At 40.0% G+C, this 21,384-nt stretch overlaps 1 protein-coding gene across 5 annotated transcripts in view; it reads left to right on the top strand.

Moving 5' to 3' along the window:
• The window catches only part of STOX2 (storkhead box 2), a 146,921-nt gene extending 130,656 nt beyond the window's left edge, over window positions 1–16,265 (top strand). For all 5 annotated transcript variants that reach the window (XM_027635698.1, XM_027635699.1, XM_027635701.1 and 2 more), the window contains 2 exons: window positions 3,877–6,142; window positions 10,544–16,265. In XM_027635698.1, coding sequence (XP_027491499.1) covers window positions 3,877–6,142; window positions 10,544–10,739 — 2,462 coding nt within the window. In that variant the 3' untranslated portion in view covers window positions 10,740–16,265. The remainder of the gene's footprint in view (window positions 1–3,876; window positions 6,143–10,543) is intronic.
• The last annotated feature ends 5,119 nt before the right edge of the window (window positions 16,266–21,384 follow it).

Here is a 21,384-nt window from a genome sequence, read left to right as displayed (position 1 = left end):
AGAATTAAACAATGAGATGTTTGCACAGCCTTATTTTGTAATTTATTGACCATGGTTTAAATCCCATACATTAAATGTAAATCTTTGAAATCCAGTATAAGGAGCTAAGAATGTAACCTCTGTTCTGTGTTTGGCAACCAGACCCTCTTGTCTGTATGAACGTGAATGAAGAAAACATCAAGCCTTAGTCTATGCTGCCTTTAATAAGGATATTTTTCTTTCTTCTCCCAATTTTGTCTACAATATATTGTCCATATTTAAATAATTTTAAGATGTTCAAAATTTCAAAGTAGAAAATACATGTGTATTGAACTAGGTAGGTTGCTTTTGAAGCAAACAGTTTTCTGAAAGCTGGTAAATTCCTCTGACATTCACCTTTATAATTGTTCACTCTCTAAATATGTGAAGTATATGTGTAGCACTTAAAAGAAGTGTCTTACATTAACTGAGTTCACTCTAGGTCAGTGTTCTTTGTGAGCAGCAAACAAGACATAATCTTCTGTCTGGAAGCTCAGGGATGGCATAGTAGACTCTCTTGAGATACGGAAAATGTACATGTCTGATGATTCAGTGTCCAGACAGTTTCTGCTTTTGAATTATTAAACCACTACATAATCTTAAATAACACCACTGCTGTCATGCAATATTTTATGTGCTAGAGTCTCTAAGCTACTGGGTTTTTTTCCTTTGTTTCTATTAATGGAGGAAGGGAGACCATAAGGAGACTTTTGAATGCAGGGGGGTAGGTTGTGTATAGACATGATGTGGGCAGATTGCTGTAAAGAGAAAAGTCTTGAGAAAGTCAAGAAAACTGTATTTAAAATAGGAACAAGGGGAGCCAGAATAACGTCATTGCTCCTGTTTGCCATGCAGGAAAGCATAAGTTGAGTTTGGGTCTGTTTCTGCTTTTGTAAGTACCTGACAGAGCTCAGAACAAAACCCATAACTACCCTTAGCTGGCAATGCTGAGCTTCAGAGATCTGCATCTACCATCATCATTGCTGGCTTAGTGAACCACAGGGATGTACTGTGTCCTAGGAGTAATAAAAGTGATAGTCTTAAACTTCAGAGAGAAGGCTGACATGATTAAGTCTACCGTGTTGTTGACTGTCCAGGCACAATAATTTTTTTTTCTTAGTGTTTATCTGCACATGCTCCATTCACAGGAGTTAGTCAGTTAGTGTAACTACTGTGCATGCAGTGTTTAGAGACCCACTAACCCCGTTGTAGCCATTATGGTTTACTGGGTGAAAAATATGTTATTATTTTAATAGTATTATATTATTAATTTTACCTAAATTAGTGTAAAACCTCAGAACATCCATTTCAGTCTCTTTCCCTAACTTTTCTGTGAGCTCACAGGAGAAATGTTTTCATTGCTTTTATTTTTGTTCTGATGTTTTAGAAATATCATGTTAAGAACAGTATTATAAGTAAAATAGGGATGAAGAACCAAGTTCTCACAAAGGTAAGTACGTGTTTGTAAGCTCCTGGAAACATGCAATGGATCGGGCAGACTGTTTATGTAGAGGAAGGAAGAGTAAGTGCACCTCAATTGGGCCGGGGTTGGACCCTGCAGTGCATTTTCAGCATGGAATGGAGAAACAAATGAGCTTGAGTTTTGCAGTCATCCACTTCCTGTCATCATGCAAGGCATAATGGAAAAGGGGTGGTGTTACCCAAGCAGACATAGCAGCTCCACTGCAGGAAAGAAGAGATTAGATGACCACTGGTTGTTACGGGAATTGAAATCGCTCTGTGTTCCTGTGTGTTACCAAAAACTCATACAGATGACAGCCTGCTCTCAGGTTGCCACTGCTTCACAATCCGGAGGAAGCTCACCATATTGTTTACTTCAGTTCAGAGAGATTTGGAATTTTGGGCTAGGGAGGGGTAGTCCTTTTCTTCCCCAACTCTCTGGATTTCAGCTTTTCCCACCTATTGCTATTTCTGGTACATTAGCTCATCCAGGAGTTCTGGGGGTCTTCCTTACTCTCTCTAGGATTATTACATAAAGTGTGGACACCTGCATGAAAAGGAGACAAAACCACTCCTGATTCTTCATATTTTTTCCAATTTTCAGTCTCATTTATGCCCTCAAGTTATATCCTAACTTCACTGTTCTTCCTTCCTGTGTTTGTATCGGTCCTAATCTCACAGCTCTATGGACCGTGCATGAAATGTTTGCTGCCCCCATGTACTTCTCCCTGATGCCTTCTGTGCTGTAACTGCTTTCACTCGTGTCCATGTTATTTCTAACACTTTGCTGTTTCCCTTGTAAGATTTTATTTACAGATGTGAACAGTATGGTCATGTCACTAAGTTCAAACAACGTTCCATAAGGAATATTTAGTATGCTGCCTGCAACCCAGTTGCAAGAAAGAGGATGAGTTAAGGAATTAGTACAGCTTCTCTTTTTCTTGTTGCTAATCTTTTGGTGGAGGTGTTGCTGTTTGCTTACCCAAGGAGATCAGTGAGCTAGCAGGCTCCAACATGTTGGAGAAGAGTTGGGGACCAGACTCTATGTGCTTGCTACTGGAGATACCGTGTTTGTGACAGGTACCCATGGTTGAAATTTTTCCATCTAAGTTGGCTTGGATACGAGTAGGGGTGCTGACCAAATGACTTCCTGAGTTCCCTTCCAACCTAAGTTGCTCTCTGATGCCTTTTTTTTTCCCCTAGATTACTTTTGCTTAAAAGAAAACCAGAGTAAATAATATTAGCTATTTTAGTTTAAAATAGACTGCACAAACATTTGAAAAACACTTCTCTAGTTCTAAAAATATAAACAAGACCAATGCTCAGCATTAAAATGCATTTTAGTTCAACAAAATGTATTGATTGAAGATAGCTTTTTCTACTGAAAACTTGGAAGTATTTTTATTTTTTATTCAGCATAAACAGATTTTTTTAAATTAACCTGTGAACTAAAGTTCTTGTTTCCTTAACTCTAGATGGAACTTACTTCTATACACAACATGCTAACTCAGTATTTTATCTGATTAAAGTATTGAAGACTTGGTCCTGCACTCTGAACCCAGCAGGCCTACTGGTAGTGGGAAGGACCAGGCTCACAGTGCCGAGTCTACCATATGACATTGGTACAGGCTTGTTGTATTTGTCCCTTTCTCAGTATGCAAGACATGCGCTTAGGTAGTGTCCCTTGCATCTCACAAGAAAGGCAAGGAACTCTGAGAAGCAAATAGCTAAATCTGTAACTTCCAGCATAATGGAAAAGTGTGTTTGGGTAAGATGAACTGAATCATTCAGGACGTGTCTTTTTTTGGAGAAGCCGATATAGTTCACACATGCTTTAATGGGAGAGTAAATCAGTTCAATCAAGTTTGTGATGAATGGGCAGTTTGAGGGAATGTCTTTTTTTTCTTTGTAATATTCTTCTGTGGAAAAACAACTTAGGCATCCAAAGTAACAAATAACCACTGCTTTATATGTGACAAGGCATTTTAAGAACAGTTCTGGTGAATTGGGATATAAATATTAGTTGGAAGAAGAATAGAAGTGAAATGTTTCCCCTGACACTCTTATTTTCAGTGATTCCATCTTATACCTTACGGTCACCTGCACAATGGAACTGACTAGAAATTCTTGAGTTCTCTCCTTTTTTTTTTTTTTTTTTTTAGCATTTTATTAATGGCCTCCTTTCTATTTAATTAATAATTGATATATCTGAAGGGTAGGAGATGAGTGGAGAAACAAACAGAGAAAAGAATGCCTAACAAAATGTTTTACTGGAGTTGTTTGCTCAGCATATTCCACCTTGTATGTTGGGAAAAACAGCTTTTTGTTGGGGAGGGGGAAACCAGAGAGTTCTGCAGTTTTATGCAGTCCCTGATATGTGTTTACTGTCTTTTGTAGGAGTTCCAACACCCAGTCCAGAAATCCTTCGACATACTTTGAATATGCTTGTACGGGAGAGGAAAATATACCCAACTCCGGATGGTTATTTCATTGTAACCCCGCAGACTTACTTTATAACACCATCTCTCATAAGAACTAACAGTAAATGGTACCATTTGGATGAGAGGATACCTGACAGGTCTCAATGTACCTCTCCACAACAAGGAACTATAACTCCCTCCACCTCGGGATGCGTCAGGGACCGAACACTACCCAAAAACCACTGCGACTCCTGCCATTGTTGCAGAGAAGACATGCACAGCATGCATGCATCTACCCTACAGAGGAAATCAGCAAAAGACTGTAAAGACTCGTACTGTCCTCCCTCATTATGTCAGGTCCCACCTACTGAGAAAAGTAAAAGTACTGTCAATTTTTCGTATAAAGCAGAGACGCTCACAAAGCCTAAGGATGTAGAAAAGCAGTCTAAGAAATTTGGACTCAAATTATTCCGGTTAAGTTTTAAGAAGGACAAGACAAAACAGTTGGCAAATTTCTCTGCCCAGTTTCCTCCAGAGGAGTGGCCACTAAGGGACGAGGACACCCCTACCACTATACCTAGAGAGGTAGAAATGGAGATTATCAGGCGCATTAACCCAGACTTGACTGTGGAAAATGTCATGAGACACACTGCACTAATGAAGAAACTTGAAGAAGAAAAAGCTCAACGAAGCAAAGCAGGATCTTCAGCTCACCACAGTGGACGAAGTAAAAAGAGCAGGAATCACAGAAAGTCTCATGGGAAATCGAGGTCGCACAGCAAGACCCGGGTGTCCAAAGGAGACCCATCAGATGGCTCTCATTTGGATATACCTGCTGAGAGGGAGTATGAGTTCTATGATCCCTTGACTAGATCCCCGCGGGAAGGCTGCTTTATAATAGAACACAAGGGAGATAATTATATAATGCACAGCAATCCTAACATGATTGAATCTCACTTTCCCATGACACCAGAGTGGGATGTGTCTGGTGAGCTGGCCAAAAGAAGAACTGAAATGCCTTTCCCTGAACCTTCCAGGGGAAGCTCTCACTCCAAGGTCCATCGGAGCCACAGCCATACACAGGATAGAAGATCAAGGAATGAGCGGTCCAGTAAGGCTAAAGAAAGGTCTAGATCCATGGATAACTCCAAGGGACCTCTGGGCTCAGCAACTTTAGGAACACCTGAAGATCTAGGTGAAGGCTGTAGCCCAGATGACCAAACAACTAGCCAAACTTACATTGATGATAGTACCTTAAGGCCATCTCAGTCGCTCAGTCATCAAAGGGCTCTGATTTCATCTGCAAGCTACAAAGAGACTTGCATCCCTGAAAAAGCTAGTGGCAGTGTAGAAACCCCCAGTTCTTGTAGCTTATTGGAACAAAGCAAGCTTACAGAGAATTTGCCATCGTATAGTGAACTCAACTCCTGCACAACAAAATCTGCAGTCGATGACTATTTTCAGTGCAACACATCCAGTGAGACTGTGCTGACTGCTCCATCACCACTGGGAAAGAATAAAGAGGATCATGATACACTCACAGGGACAGATGGGCTCAAAAAAATGACTCCCGCAGAAAGACAGGCTCAACATATTACAAGGGAGCCTGGAGTGCACAAGGAGGAGTCCCCAAAGGGCCCAAGCAGTGGTTCAGCGGTTGCCGGACAAACTCCAGAGGTGATTGCAAATGGGCGGCTGGTTCAACACCATAGTGCTGAATCAAGTAGCCTTGATAAAAGGAAAGAAATATTTAGCAAGGATACACTCTTTAAACCTCTGCACAACACTCTTTCTGTGAATAGTTATCATAAGTCTAACACACCTCTGCTAAAGCCCCATCAAAAGACCCCCTCTGACACATTGCCAGTCAGATGTGAGAAACTTGAACAAGCGATAGTAACCTCAGTCACACAAGTCATGCCCGTTTCTCAGAGACAGCAAGAGACAGCCGGGAACCAGGAGGCCTCCTTTGACTACTACAACGTATCTGATGATGATGACTCAGAGGAAGGAACAAACAAAAATGCTGAGGAAGAAAAGAACAGGGATGATGTTGGTACAATGCAGTGGCTCCTAGAGAGAGAAAAGGAGAGAGATCTGCAGCGGAAGTTTGAGAAGAATCTTACTCTTCTCACCCCAAAGGAAACAGAAAATAGCAACAACCAGAGAGCCACCCACTCAGCCCGCCTGGACAGCATGGACAGCAGCAGCATTACTGTGGACAGCGGGTTCAACTCTCCACGGTAGGACTGTCACATTCATTGCAACTTTACAGACTAGGAAGTTCCATTTATAGTTATATGTGTGTGATATTGGTGACAGAATGTAGGGCTGTATTAAACAATTTCACACATTTTCAGACAGTGTTTTCTCTGGAATCTTCTATTCAGATGTGTGGGTTTCCCACCATACCGTAAGAAGGCAATGACCATTTGCGGCATTGACTCTGTATTAGTTCATTCTTCTGTTTGCTGAAAACCTCCCTGTATCTTTTTTTTCTGTATTAAACTTGGTTTTGCATTTAGAATAGAAGGGATGAGCTCGTTTTACTGCCCCCTTCCCTTTCCCTCTAAGATACTATCAACGAGACTAATGGGAAGACTAGGCATGATTAGGTGGGATAATCTTTGGCTCAGACAAAAACTGGAAATTATATTGTTTTGTGTTTGGTCTTTTTTGTTTGCTTTCTTCACAAATGTTGGAAGTATATCTAGTTATCATCCAAACTGGTGAGACTGGAACAGCCACTCCCCCTACAATGCTTAAAGTACTCAGGATATTTGAACTTCAGAGGTGATTCAACGCTGCGTCAGCTGAGAGAGAGGTGCCTTGCCTAAGATGCTTGGGAAAAGAGTCCAGGTGTTTGCATGTGGTGGTGCTGGTTAGTAATTTCCATTCCAGAGATTGCAGACATCATGGAAGTCTCAGTGTGCTAGAAGTCTTACAGGTGTAGGAAGGAGAGAGTTGCTGGTATGTTCCCTGCCCTGGAGATTTCACAAGCTCATTTCCAGGTTTAGAATCCTTTACTGGAGCCTTTTTCCTTGTCTCTCTGACCTTTGGCAGTCCTAGCTCCTTGACGGAATGGAGCTTGACCAGTTTTGTTTGGCCTGGATAGCAACCCATCAGAGTTCAGAAGAATGACTCTAAGAACACAGAAATAATTTACCATAGTAGTTTTCTTATAGTGTGTTACTTAAGCTTAAATTATTTATTACCTGTGTTTAACAATAAAACCTTCAAGAGTGGGTTTGTATTAGGTGAAAAAACATTGGGTTTTTTTGCTTTGTTTTTTGTTTTGGTTTTTGCCTTTTTTTTTTTCCCTTGGTAAATGGTGTTCTTATTCCACAGAAATATGTGGGGTTTTACATCTGTACAAAGGCTTCCAGAAAGGCATGTGAAAAATTTTGTGTTTCTACACAGGACTAAATTTCATTTTCAGTTGAAGTCCTGTCATTGTGAAATAAATTCCTTTGGATTTGATGGCTACTCCCATTTGATTTCAATGACAAGGCAACAATTAGTGAGCCTCATGCAGCATGCAGTGATTATCAAACTAGAGCAGGCTTTTAGCAAATGTGTAATTTTTCTGAGTAAAATAATGAAAAATAATTTGAGTAAATTGTACCACTTACACTGAGTTCACCCTAAAAAAGAAACTTGAGAAGGTTTTGAATTTGTGTTATTGATTGTTCTGCAGATGCTTCTCATCTTTCTCACATACAACTGTTGTATGAAGCTGTTTGCACTGTTCTTTTTTAAATGTAATCTCTTCCTTTAGTTGAAGTGCTATACTTGCAGCTGGTTTTTGTGGGGGAGTATGTCATGGTGTTTGCTTCTTGCTCAGCCTGCCTTACTCCACAGAGTATGAGTCACCTCCAGGATAGGATATCAACTGGATTAAAAATCAGTTCTTGGACTACTTTTGTATGCTAACTGAATATCAAACTTGTGTTTCTGGTTAATGCAAAGGTAGACATTTTCTTCCCTAATTATTTACACAAAAGCTAAAATTTCTGTTTAACATAAACTTAGCTAGCAAGAGAACAGAATATGCGAGCATATAGTCTGGATATTTCAAAGGCTTTTTCATGAGCTTTACATCAAAATTATTAAATTTGATGATTTTGCTGAGTTTTGGCCATTCCTTGGTATGAGTCTATAAAAATAAATTGAACTGAGGGTGAATTCAGCTCTTTGGCTGTAATTACCATGCTGTTATTACTTTCCTACATTAGAACAAAAAATGTACTCCATGGCCCTTTTCCAGGAAACACAAAATAGCCATCCAGCATCCATCTGCTAAAATCCAACTAGATCTGACAGCATCCATTAGCAGATACCTAGGGAAGAGTATAAGAACAGAACATGCATGTAGTGATGTTCCTCAGGTATATTCTTTAAGCGTTCACTGATGATGTAACTTTCGACTTCCTGCCTCCACTGATGATGTGACTCTCTACTTCCTGAGGTGAGGTGGTATCTTTTCATTCAAACTAAGTGTGCAACATTGCTAGGGAATCAAAATTACCAATTCCAGACTATGAAAGAAGTATATGTTTAAAGTGTGACAAATTGAAAAAAGGACAATAAAACAAAAAACCAAACCAAACAAAACAAAAAAAACCCAACCAAACAAACAAAAGCAAAGAAACCAACCAGATGTAGTTACAGAGATTTGCAATTGTTATTTGACTTCCAAAGTATTTTGTTTCAAAGTTTGTGAGCATACCAATCACCATTGGGAAGAAATCCTCACAATATTTTGTGTATTGCTTTTATGCAAGTTTATATAGTAAATGTTAGCTGTCAAGATTAATTTTATTCCTTTATTCTTAGAGCTTATATAATACTGTTGCTCCTTTGTCATCTAAAGAAAGAGGTGGTCATAATTTTGACATTACTTTGCATGCAAAATTCTTGCTGCAGTCTTTGTGTGTACATGTTGTAATGGTCAGTTTGTAATACCAGAATTGAAAATGATCTGGAATTAGTGGTCCCATAAGGAATGATACAGTACTGAATCATCTCTGAAAACCAAGGTTTGCATCTATTTTCATTAAAAAGCAGAGGGAGAAGAATCAAAAAATGAGCAACAGAAGTGCACCATATGTCATTGCAGCTCACAGAAATCACATACTATATACATCACCCATCATAGCTGTTTGGAACTATGGACAGGAAGACACTCATTGGCAGAAGATTATCAGTACCATTTTGATAAATTTAAAAGATTTGTGGGAGTTTTCCTAAAAGCATCATTGATTTTCCAGAGTCAATCAGTTTAAGATTATTTAAATCTGCCCTACAACTAGGCAAGGTGTTTCTTCCTTCCTCTATGCCATGCACTGACACATTTCTCCCCTGACACATCCAAAGCTGTGCATTCCTAATCTTCTCCTGATGCTAGCACTAATTTTTTTTTTTTTTCTGAAGGCTAGTATTTAACTGAGAGCAGTCCCTGATCTGGCTGACTGCAAGGCTTAGTATCAGGGAAGCAGCAGAAACATGTGGCAGGGTCAGGTCCACACAAAGCAGGCAAGAGCTGCCCTTTTCAGTAGCAGGTAAATTTAGGTTGACTTTAAACTGACTATGAAACTCTTGTCATTAGTATCTTTGGTTCTAGTGCTTATTTAACAACTGCATTTAGTCCTCTAATGTATTGTGTAAACATCTCCATAGCAAGTGGTGATGTCATTTTACAAAGAAATAGGGATACAGGTGAAGGTTATATAACCAGGGGGCCTCATGGCTATTTGAAAGCAAATGTCTCTGCACAGGAACACATTATTTGAAGATCAAAAATTACTAAAGAGTGTAAAGAGAACAAAAAGAGTAGTAGTGATAAAACTAGTCTTAGCATGCCATATCTGAGTTTTTTAAAAGTGTAGACTAAAATACAGGCTTCTCTGCCTTCATAATTAGATGTATTGAAAGACTTAATCTTTTAAAGTGCTAAGTGTTCCATCACTCCTGTGAATAAATGATATGTTAGAACTAAAGGAACATTGTCCATTTTCTGATGAAATAGCAGCACTGGTCGTTCAGGGCATGATCACAGACCAGACAGTTAAGATTTCTCAGTATCTTGGTAAGTTGCAATTGTCTCAGCTGCAAAGCAAAATTGAAGTGTTATGTTCAGAAGCATTGTGGGTTTAATGTAAAGTCAGACTTTTAGTTAATATTTTTTGTATAAAAACATAGGTGGAAAAGGAGACAACAGAGGATGCTGTGTTACATGATTGCTGTCCTGGCTCTGCTTAGTCACAGAGCTGATTTGATAAAGCTACTTTGTGCAAAAATGCACCAGTCAGGAAAGAAAATTAGTATGTTCAAATGCAAGATGGAAGCTGTTTATTTGGGTGAAAAATCTAGATGCTTGATACAGGTTCAGCTTACACTTTGTGTGAGAACTTCAGCTGTGCTTAGTGCTGTACCTGTGTGTTACAGTATGATGACTGCTGAGCACCTCTGGAACGCATTTGGAAGGAACATATGTGTAGCATCAAAACGAGGTGACTCATTGATGTGACATTACATGCAAACACAGGAAACCTATTATAAAACACTCTATTCTCCTTTCCTGTCTGGTAGATATATAGACATGTCATATATGAGTGTGTATATATATTTCTTTTCCATTCCAGTACTCGTGAGAGCCTGGCATCCAACACTTCAAGTATTGTTGAAAGCAACAGACGTCAGAACCCCGCTCTGAGCCCTGCACATGGAGGCGCAGGCCCAACGTTCAACTTCCGAGCCACTGCAGACCCACCCACAAGTGAAGCTGAGAAACTGCAGAAACCTGCTAACTGCCTGCAAGCTTCTGTCACTAGTGTCTGATAGTCATCCTGCCTCAGATCGTCTGTCTCGTCCTATACAGCAAAGTTTACGACACTGGGACTGATGTTTACATCTTTGGGGAAAAATAAAACAAACATCTCAACCACAGTTTTAGTGTTTACTTAAACTGTGCTGCTATGTAGACTAGGGGCAACAAAGAAATCTTTATTTCGAGGTATTGCTTTTCACATTTGCGGCTCCGTAGCAACAGAATAGCAGTAGGGATAATATGTACACTTTTTGCTTCACTTAATTGTAACTGAGCACATATATGAAAGTCTAGACACTGTAAGTGTAATCTGCATTTTCAATGTCCATGCAGTTGCCAAGTTCATTTAAAAAAATGCCACAGATGTGTGATGCCCCTGGTCAGAAGCTAAACTCTGCTGCAGAGTTGATAATTTTTTATCAAAAACTGAGCCACTGCTGAAAGTAACCAGCCAGGATCACCATGAGGAAAAACAATGCCAAACATGACAAGTGATGACCTCAGCTCTGTCTGTGAATTATTAATACTAATCAGTCATTTTCACTGTGCATTTTTGTGACACAATTTTACAAATACCTGTTTAAGCGAGTAAAAGGAGGTTTGGGTTTTGTTTTGATTTGCTTTTTTGCTAAATATGGAGGGTGGGATGTGAGGTGGCTTCTTCTTTCATTTCAAAAGTATGAGAGATGTTTACTTAATGAGACTTGCTACCTGACCTTCCGTAGTCATCGGTGAGGAGGTGGGCCTTTGCGTAGAGGGGGGAGTGGGGAGGGAAGGGAAAGATATAACTGTCATGGAGCCACAATGTGGAGTGACACAAAATATATCAAATGTCTTCAGAATAATTCACATATTTTCAAAATATAATCTAATTCTTGTGTCACTTCTGGTATTGCAACTTGCCATTAATATAAGAATCAGGATAACTAATTTCTTGGAACAAAAATATCCTTTATGATATAAATGACAAGTATGGCCTGAAGAATTGATTTCTTTCTAGTGGAAGGACATAAATCTATTTTATGTAGCTTATTAAATAGAGTGCCTAAATTAGGCTATTAAAAATAGCATACAGTGTAGTGATTATCAGAGAACAAAATTTAGAGAATTATAAACTTCTGGCCTTTTTATTCAGTGGATGTTATTTGCAATTTAGCATTTTATGGACATGTCTGGTTTCTAGAAATTAAATGTGTCCTCTTGGTTTGCAGTAGAAATCTAAGTCCTGTAGGCACAGTACATCCTAATTGCTCTCCCTAAACTGTTACTCCAACGTAATTAGTACTATTCTAATTACTGCAGAGTAAATTCTACGGATAGTTAAACTCCAAGAGTAATTTTTAGGTATAGGGTCACATTCTGCTCTGTTACTCATGCAACCTGGTAGTGCAACGAACTGACTTTTTTTTCAGAACAGACAAACTGGTGAAAGAATAACAAAGATACTAAAATGTGCAACAGCCCAAATTGTTTCATATAAAAGGGATGTTTACCCTATCTAGCTCTTGTAGAACACAAGTGTGAAACCCAACTGTACATATTAAAATCCAGTATTTTCATCAGGTTCTGGTGACGTGTATTACTCTGTATACAAAGTCATTTGAGCTTCACTTATGTTCTCTATTGTCATCAGAAGTCTTTACTGAAGATTCAGCCTTATGTTACACCGTTGGATATAGTTCATTTACTTATAAAACAACTCTCTAACTCTGGATACAATCAGTTTCCAGTTCTGTCAAGAACACCCAGTCAATGCACAGGTCTGTTTTCATTGATTTCAGTGTATAATTTCCATTTCATAGGAGCAATAAGACCTTTCAGTGCACATAAAGGAAATTATTGTGCTTTTGGTTGGTTATCAAAGTCACTTGGCCTTTAGCCTTCTGCCTTATCATACCTTCCAAGATGTGCTCTAATTACCATATAATGCTTTGCATGACGCATCTTATTATTCAATATGTAACTCCAGCCGTACTTATTCCATGCAAACTGTAGAGTCAGAATTTTTGTGGGGAATTGTCATATACTATGCAGTGGCTGACTGTGATTTTGTTTCTGAGATGAGCTCTGACATCAGTAGTATGTATCAAATCAGTAAATAAAAATGTCGAACCGATAAAATTTACAGTGATGATCTGAAGTACTAACAGCAGTATTAAAATGTGAAGAGCAAAAACAGATTTCACCTTTGGAGAAATAATTGTTTGTCATAAGCTAATCAGAATTTATGCAGGCAACTGGCTGTACAGAAGACATCATTCCAACAAAATGCGATAGTACATACTTATGAACTGTATAGTATGTTATTTCCTAAAGTTCCCAGAGACCAGCAGACAACATAAATGTCATATTAATGTTGACATGGCATTGTACCAATATTAATGTGACTCTTGGAATATGGAATGTAAACAGAAGTTTCAAATAGAAACGTTCTAATCTTGATTTATTTTTTTTTCCTTTTAAAATCAACAATGGAATATAAGGAAATTCTATCTTGTTCTTGTAACAAAACCACGAGAGTGGAGCTTGAGTGCTTTATGTCGCCCTAATCCTTTGATGAAATCATAGCCTTGTATTACGTGGTTGCTTATCTATCATTCTTCTAATGTATCAATTTAAAGGTTTACAGAGTTAGATTAGGTTGAATCTGTATTGTGTTCAACTGTGAAGGGTCAACACAAATCTGTCGGCATTTTGCACACTTAATATGTATTATTATAATACAACATGTTACTTTTGTGGTAATTTTTTTTACACATATAACTACCTCCATGAATTTGATGAGATGCAGCAACATGAAAAAAGTGTATTGTACAGAGCAAGGTTAAAAACTTCGAAGCATTAGGTCATGGCGTTCTCTTGTGTGTCAATGCTTGCATATGAAGTCATCATGTTTCCATTGCCACGATTTCCTTCTACAGTGTTAAAAAGATGGCTTTCAGATGAGTCACTTAAAGACTTTGACAAGGCTGCATAATTGGGATAGAAGTGAAAGGGAGGCTGAAACCTTCCATCCTCTCCCCAGTTACTGCTAAATTTCTGCCTGGTAGAACTTGAAAATGTATTTGTAATTTAGAAAATTAGAAACATCTACAGTCTGTGAAATATGATTGACAGTTCGAGGTTTAACAGAAGACACTGTGGGTATTTTCTTGGCAGCCTTCAGGTACTTTGGGCCCTACTCTGCCTCCATCTTTGTCAACATTAGTACGTCATGGTTTCTCTGAACTGGCAAGGGTGTTAAAACAGCTCTTCCTTTAAGGATATGCACTCTGATCTCTAGATCGTGTGCATCTAAAACATTTGCTCCTATAGAAATTACCAAGAGCCTTTAATTGACTTTGCTGGGAGCAGTATTAGGGTCCCTACTCAAGATATGTGCCTATTGTTCGAAGAACACAGGCAAGTTTCCAAGAAGAATTAAGCTGACTTTGAAAAGTAGCCAGCTGCAACAAGCCACCTTTCAAGAGGGAAGAAAGAAAGATTTTTCCAAAAACCAAAGGAAGAAAGTGGCAGTTGAACCTAAGCAGATCGCATTTATATACAAATCCCAATTTATGAACACTTTTCAGCAAACCTAGTACCATTACCCTGGTGCAAATTAATATACAATAATCAATTGAGCTAATTTTGCCATTTTAAGTATTTCAGTTAAAAATTAGAAGTCATTAGCCATTTGGCTCCATGCACCACTGTAAAATGACTGTTATATGCGAAACAGTGTTCACTCAACTTTGAAAAGTAAAAATGTATTGGAAAACAAACATTTTAATGAAAACCGTGGCCTAAGTGTTTGCCAGCAGTAGTCATTTTTAGAAAAGAGAACAAGCAAACCAGTATCCAGAGGCCATCATAAACACAGATAATACTTTGCACTTAAATCACACCTTTTTGCCTGAGGGCCTCAAAGCACTTGACATGGTACCAGCTAACCCTTGTGAGCCTGTGAAGTAGGCAGAGTTCACTGACCCTGCTTTTTGTCCAGGCCCATTGGAAAAAAGCTAAGGCTAAGAGTCTGCAGACTAATTTATTAACTGGTTGCTTTCTTAAAGTTACTGGAGTAAGTTTAATAGTTAACCAAAGTGTTCCATTTTTATACTCCGAAATTATTCTTTTGATGCATTCACTTTGTTTAAGAGAGAAACTGCTTTACAGGCCTGCAGACATTCTTGGATTAGCAGTGCCAAAACCAAGTTTTCAGTCATACAAGTACTGCCAGCAGTGGTTTTAGAAATTAGCAGTGGTTAATTAGAAATCTGTTTTTCAAATACATTTTGCAGTGCTTTTCCCAACACAATCGTTCAAATTGTTGTGCTGAGAAAGCAAATAGCACTCCTAATCTGTCGTCCTACCCACAGTTTACAATTCTCTTTACTCTTCTGAAGAAAACTGTACAGTATTAGAGAGAAAAGTTCTATTTTTTACAAAATTCTTTTAAAAAAAAAGGTATATATCTAAAATGTTTCCCCCAGCATAAGTAACGTGCATCGTTCCTGCATGAGAGGCATGCAGTGGACCCACCAAAAGCCAAGCTGGTGCTAGAAGAAAATGGGACTATCACACTTTATAGCGGCGCTCTAAATGTTAGTTTCAGATATGTGAGTGTAAATCTGGCTTAACTCCCCTGATCTCCTGCGGATCTGAGATGGGAATGGGTCGTTAACTCCATTGAAGCTCAGTTCTGAGCTGAGGGTTTCCGTGTTCCTCCCCCCGCCCCAAGACACTAAATGCAGAGAAGGAGCAGAAGGCCACGCACACGCACCTGGCTCTGGAATGGCAGCCTGGGCTGAATCCCTGCTGAAACGCACAGCCACCCAGCTGGGATGCCGTGACAGCTGCCACGTGTTCCCCATATCGGAAGGGTGATTTCCCATGTGGTGCACTGCCCTCGAGTTGTATAGCGGTTAGAGCCACCCGAAGGATACCCACCCAGAAGTATGAAAGGGCCCTTGGAGTAATTGGCACAGATGTTACTTTTATATGTGGAGGAGATTTAAGTTTAAAGGGATCATAATTCTGCAGGTAATTTTCTGTGAGTGACTGAATGTGGCTGTTGCATTAGGTTTAAATGAGTTAATAAATGCAAGTGGGACTTACTGTATGTTAGAAGGGAGTTTTGCAGCCAAGACTGCCTTGTATAAATGTGTTTGCACTGAAAAAAAAATTAAAAAATTACTTGGTCTCTGGTTGCTGTAAAGGTCATCCAAGATGGATGTTCTGTTTATATTGTATAGTATTTCATATGAAATAATTGCAGTTCATGAAATGTCTTCCCTAACGTTACTGATTTATAACAGCACATTTGTAACATGGTTTTTATTGTGTCAGTGTACCATATTGTAAATGATGATTACTTGTCATGCTTAGTATAATAATTTAAAGGAAAAAAAGGACAGGGATTTTTGTAAGTCTATATTTGAAAGTCCCTCCATATGGTAATATTGTGTTCATGTTGTTTATGTAGTGTTGTGTGAAATATCCATTTTGGATTGTGTTACTTTTTAAGATATTAAATAACATTTGGTTATATGTTCTAAGTGGATTCTTTGCACTCATCGGTGTTTCTAGGATATACTTACATTTCATTTAGAGAGTATATTTACTTTTCCATTTAATATGCTGTTTCGCTCCTTCACTTAGAAACCTTGCACAACAAACCAGAAATCTCAGAAAACCAAGGGACATAACAACTTGCTGTGTTCCCCGACACTTTATAAAAGCGCTCTGGGCCATTAAATAAGAGTGCAAGGGAGAAAATTCATCAATTTGAAACATACTGGTTTGGACTGGACATGAAGGTGACAGGTGCAGGGGGAGTGTGATCTCCACTGAATGCATGAGTGCACAGCTGAGATGCACCCGAGCTCCAGGAAATGAGAAGTCCATTGCTGCCAAGAGCAACAGGTGTCAAGTCCCTCTTTTCCTCTCCTCTTCATCCTCATGAGCCAAAAGAGGACCTAGTGCATACAGCCAAGAGAAAGGGCTCTAACAAGGATATTTTTTCACATTCTTCAAAAAAAGCTGATGGGAAAGGCCCAAGTGGACAATGTAACATGCAGATGCCATTTTTCCACTCTCTGTCACCACCTGAAAGAAAGTTTTGAGGAGGTTTAGGGTTCAGGAGATTTGCCAGAGTTGTGCCACAAGAACTGCTGTTTGCCAAGGTCAGCTATGAGTATTTACAACATTTACAAGATAAACAAAGGAGCATCTATTGTAAGAAGGTGCTGTCATAAGCACCTTGTCTTGTCACCTGCCAGTGGCACATACTACCACCATGCTATCTGTAATCTTTGCTGGTTCCCCTTCATCCATCTGCTTCCTTTGTAATTCATCTCCATGAAATTGTGCATTTTGAATTACAAGGGGGAAAAAAGCCAAAGCCAGGCAGGGTTTGGCTAGGGCTTTATGCTAGCAGTGTCCTAGTGCCTTGCACAGGCAAAGTCAGTTTTGCATGTTGGTCAGAATTAGACTTTTACAGCCTTTTCAGTATAGCTGGAGAAGTTTGCAAGCACTATTTCCCCCTCACAGAGAGCTTTGTTTTTGTTTCTGTCCTTACAGTGTGCTTGTATTAGGCTGATCAAAAGTACTATTGTCCAAAGTCACCTCACTTTTCATCACACTTTGTGCTTTAAAACTTTTTTGGAAGGCTGGCTTGAATTCTCTTTATGCCTACTCTGCTGGCAGGTAAACTGAAGATCTTCAGCAAGTGACATCTTTTTGGTGAAACATGGCCTATAACATTTGTAAAATGTCTAGGGCTGTTGCTTGGCAGAAGTACTCTCTTGATTTTAGATCATGCCTTTCTGCTGATAACACTGAGTAAATTTCCATCCCTCTGTATCTACTCTATAAGATAACATTTTTGAAAGATCTCTCCAGATTTTTCTTCCATCAGCCTCTCAACTGTTTCTTTAGTTGTTTTCCTCACAACTTATTTTCTATAATGTCCTTCTTCCAATGAATCCCCTTGTCTTCTGGTCCTTTTTGACATTTATTCTCCTTCAGGTTGGGTGTTTTTTTTTACATGTTACTTGACATGAGATACTCTCTGCCCCTTTTCTCATCCTCCCCTCTCAAAATGTCATCCTAATTCTATAGTGTCTTTTCCCACTTTTCTAATACTTACCCTTTTTCACTGTCCCTGCTCATCAGAAGGACCTTAGAGAAAAAAAGGTGCTCAGCTGCTTCAGGATAGGTGCTCCTGTCAGCACTTCCCTTTTAATTTTAAAAAAGTTTAGGAATGTAAATATGCCCCCTTTTTTTTGTCCTTTCTGTTTTCTTCCTACTTTTTGACTGCTGCTTCTGCATTTTTGGCTGTTCTTTTCTGGCTATCATGTCTGTGCTTTGAGGGCTCAAAGATGAGACCCATAACCCTAAACAGCACTGGAACAACAGGTCACATTTGTCTTCCTCAGGGCACCAAGCAAGGCCCCAGGTAAATGCTTAGGAAAGTGATTCCTCCAGCTGTGCTTCACAGAACAGCTGGGAGGAAAATGGCCTCTACTTAACCAGCCTTTCCTAAACTGCAGGGAGGTAGCCCACAGCTCTGACACTTCAGTTGACTATAGCTGATATTTGAAGGGAGAAGGGTTTTGTAGCAGTACAAGATGCTGGGACTTCAATAGCTGCCCATGGTTTTGTGTGGAGATGGCTAAGCTTGCAACTTCCTTGTGTGCCTGTAGGTCCTCATGTTTAGCGAAGTATTTTTAGCACAGCTGTCACAGAAATGATGAATAGGGACTGGGAATGGGAAATCCCAACTACTTTTTTTTAGCATCCTTTTTTTTTTAATCTTTCATCCTAATAAGCACATAAAACCTAACCCTGTTCTGCCAGCTATGTGAAAGTAAGCAAACAGTAAATGAATCTACCAGCATGTTTGTGCGTACACTGAGATAGTTATGTACTCTGCCTGATTGCTTGCTTCCTTAAGGAAACTTGAACCCTTTTGTTTTGAGTTCTCTCCATTTTTCTCCTCTTGTCCCTCTGCTTGACACTGGTAAAATTAACTAGTAAGTGCTAAAGAGGATCAATCTGGCAGGAAGCTGCAAAAGTAGCAGCTTCCAATGTGTTCAGTAGTGCGCTGGTACCGAGAGGACAAGCAGGAGCCAGGTCTCTCCCATGGATGTAGGCTTTCCTCATGCAGCAGTTATAAGGTACACCAGCACTGGCACTTCAGCTCCAAGCAGGACTGTGCTGCAGCAAGGGCTGTCCTGATTGCCCATGCTCACTGTGCTGCAGTTCAATTGCAGTCAGTCAGTCTCGGCACAGAGAGGCTGCACGACTTCCTGATAAAACTTCTGTGCCAGAGGATGCACATCAGGAGCACAGCCACAGCACTGCAGCCCTTTTGGGTTTTACTACCTCGGTTTTTGGAAAATGAGGACCTAGGTAATTAACTTTACAGGGCAGCTTGTTGCATCAGAGGAGTTTGAATGCAAACCCCATCCCATGACCGACGTACGTAGAAGCTGCCCTCACTGTGTCTCCACCATGCACATCACTACGCATATACCACTGGGCACTGACTGCCAGGAGCAGCCATCAAGCTTGCAAACTTGATGACTCAGGAGTGCAGACCTCCAGGCTAGGTGAGTCTTAGGATTGTGGGCGGTGACTGGGACAAGGACAGCAGAGAAGGGCACTTGTCTTTCTGGCTATGGCAGGTGAATGCTGCCCCTGCCTCCACAGCGAGCCCCCTCTTCCCTCAGCACTGCTTTTCCTTGCAGCCCAGTACCCAGTAGCCTTGAACCAAATCCCCAGTCTCAGCTTCCTGTTGAGCTGTGGGGCTCCAGCCCCTTGCTGCTGCTCACCCTCAGCATGGGGAGGCCATGGTGGGGGAGAGGCTCTTCTCTGTCCAGTTTAGTGCGTGCCTCTGGCTGAGGCCCAAAATGAACGTGCCAGAGAAGTCCTATTTAGCATCCAGCTGCAGCAATTTAACATGATTCTGTGGGACACAAGCTGGTGATGACTTTCAGATACTTGTAACTGGTCCAGCTGTAACCATCATCTAAGTCATGACCCTGGCAGAGCTTCTCAGTAAAACAGCAACCACCTTTTTTTTCTCCTTTTATTTTTTTTTAACCTAGACATTGCAGTATATTTTTTTCTTTTCTTCTGAAGGAGTGCTGAAACTTCCCAGGGAACTTTGGGTTGAGGCAGAGGTCAAATGAAATCTGTGGCAGAAGCATCACAGGAGGCACTATGAGGAGGAGAGGTGCAGAAGCCACTTTGTCCATCATGGTGCAAACACATAAGGCCACCCTGGTGACCAGCCCCACGGAACAGAGGTGCTAGACTCCAGTTGAAGCCCTTGTCCTTGCCCCACAGAGGAGAAGGACACATCCAGCCCACAAAGTAGAACAGGAAACCCAAAAAGCTCCTCAGCTCTATTGTTGTTCTGCTGTCCCTTGGCTCCTGCATCTGGCAGGCTGACAGCTCCGTGGGAGCCCTCCTGGCAGCATGTGCTGTACTAGTTTCCCATCTTCTCCTCCCCACTTATTTCTGGAGAAAGTAATTTTATCTTCTAACCATAGTGTTTTATTTGTAAATACTCACCAGTGGACCCCAGAGATTTATTATTAATTCATGATGAAGAAACTCAAGAGTCCCCAGACCTAAGAGAGACAATATATTTATTATTCCTCCTTAAAGATAGACACTTTGCCTTTGCGGTTTTATTATTATCTATAATCCAGTATGGAGAGACGGTATCTCATGATTTGCTGTTAGACAGCAGATAACAGTTTCACCAAATCACAGTTTGTATAAGAAAAAAAAAAGTGAGAAATCCACTTATTTTTTGCAGACAGAAATAAGAAAATAAAATCACAGAAAACTAAAGCCTTACAGTATGACAAACAGCTTTGAAAAACTTTCATTGAATTTAAAACATTCACCTGGACATGAGCGGACTTTCCTTGATCCAGAAACTAGTAAAAGAGTATTGCCTTAAAATATTTAGACCACTGCAGATTTCTGAACAGTTTGTCTTTATGAAAATTAGTTTCTTGGGATGTTGCTGAGGACAAAGTTGCCTTTTTTGGCACTGTTAGTGTGGGTTAGTAGTGGTCCAGTCAGCAGTGGTCCAGTCAGTTGAAACCACCAGCTTCAGTCTCAAGGCAGGGCAAAGCAACTGAGTTAGTCCCACATCAGGCTAAAAACAAAGACTATTGGCATTTATTTTTTTGGTTAAAAAAAAGAAGACTGTAATCTCTGGATTATACAAACATAGTGTGTGAATTCTGTGTCTCATGACTGCTGCCTTGTGCCATGGATAATGCAACCCTGGCATGGGTCTCCATGAACATACTGGTCAGCAGGCAACCAGCTTCCACCCAGATTTCCTCCAAACTGGTATCTTTGCAATTCGAGGGGAAGAGAAGGAGGGTGGATACCTTTCATCAGAATGAGAAAAAAGGAATTGGAGTATAAGGGCTTCAAAACTCAAGAGATTTCACTAAAACAAAGAGGAAAACGCAAAGGCAGAGGAATGTGAGGCTGCACTTCAGTAGCTGGGGAGTCATAGTTGGGACCAGCAGCTGGAGAAGAAAGATGTCAATTCAAGACAGAAGAAAAAAATCTTTACATTATATGGAGGCTGAAGGATCCTGGGCTCCCAAAAGCCAGCTGAGGCAGGGAACTACATGTGCC

This window comes from Corapipo altera, unplaced genomic scaffold (genome assembly GCF_003945725.1).
Source record: "Corapipo altera isolate COAL_440 unplaced genomic scaffold, ASM394572v1 22b, whole genome shotgun sequence".
NCBI classification, from domain to species: domain Eukaryota; kingdom Metazoa; phylum Chordata; class Aves; order Passeriformes; family Pipridae; genus Corapipo; species Corapipo altera.
The sequence above is the reverse complement of the archived record's forward strand: the minus strand, read 5'-3'. Positions and strand labels throughout refer to the sequence as shown.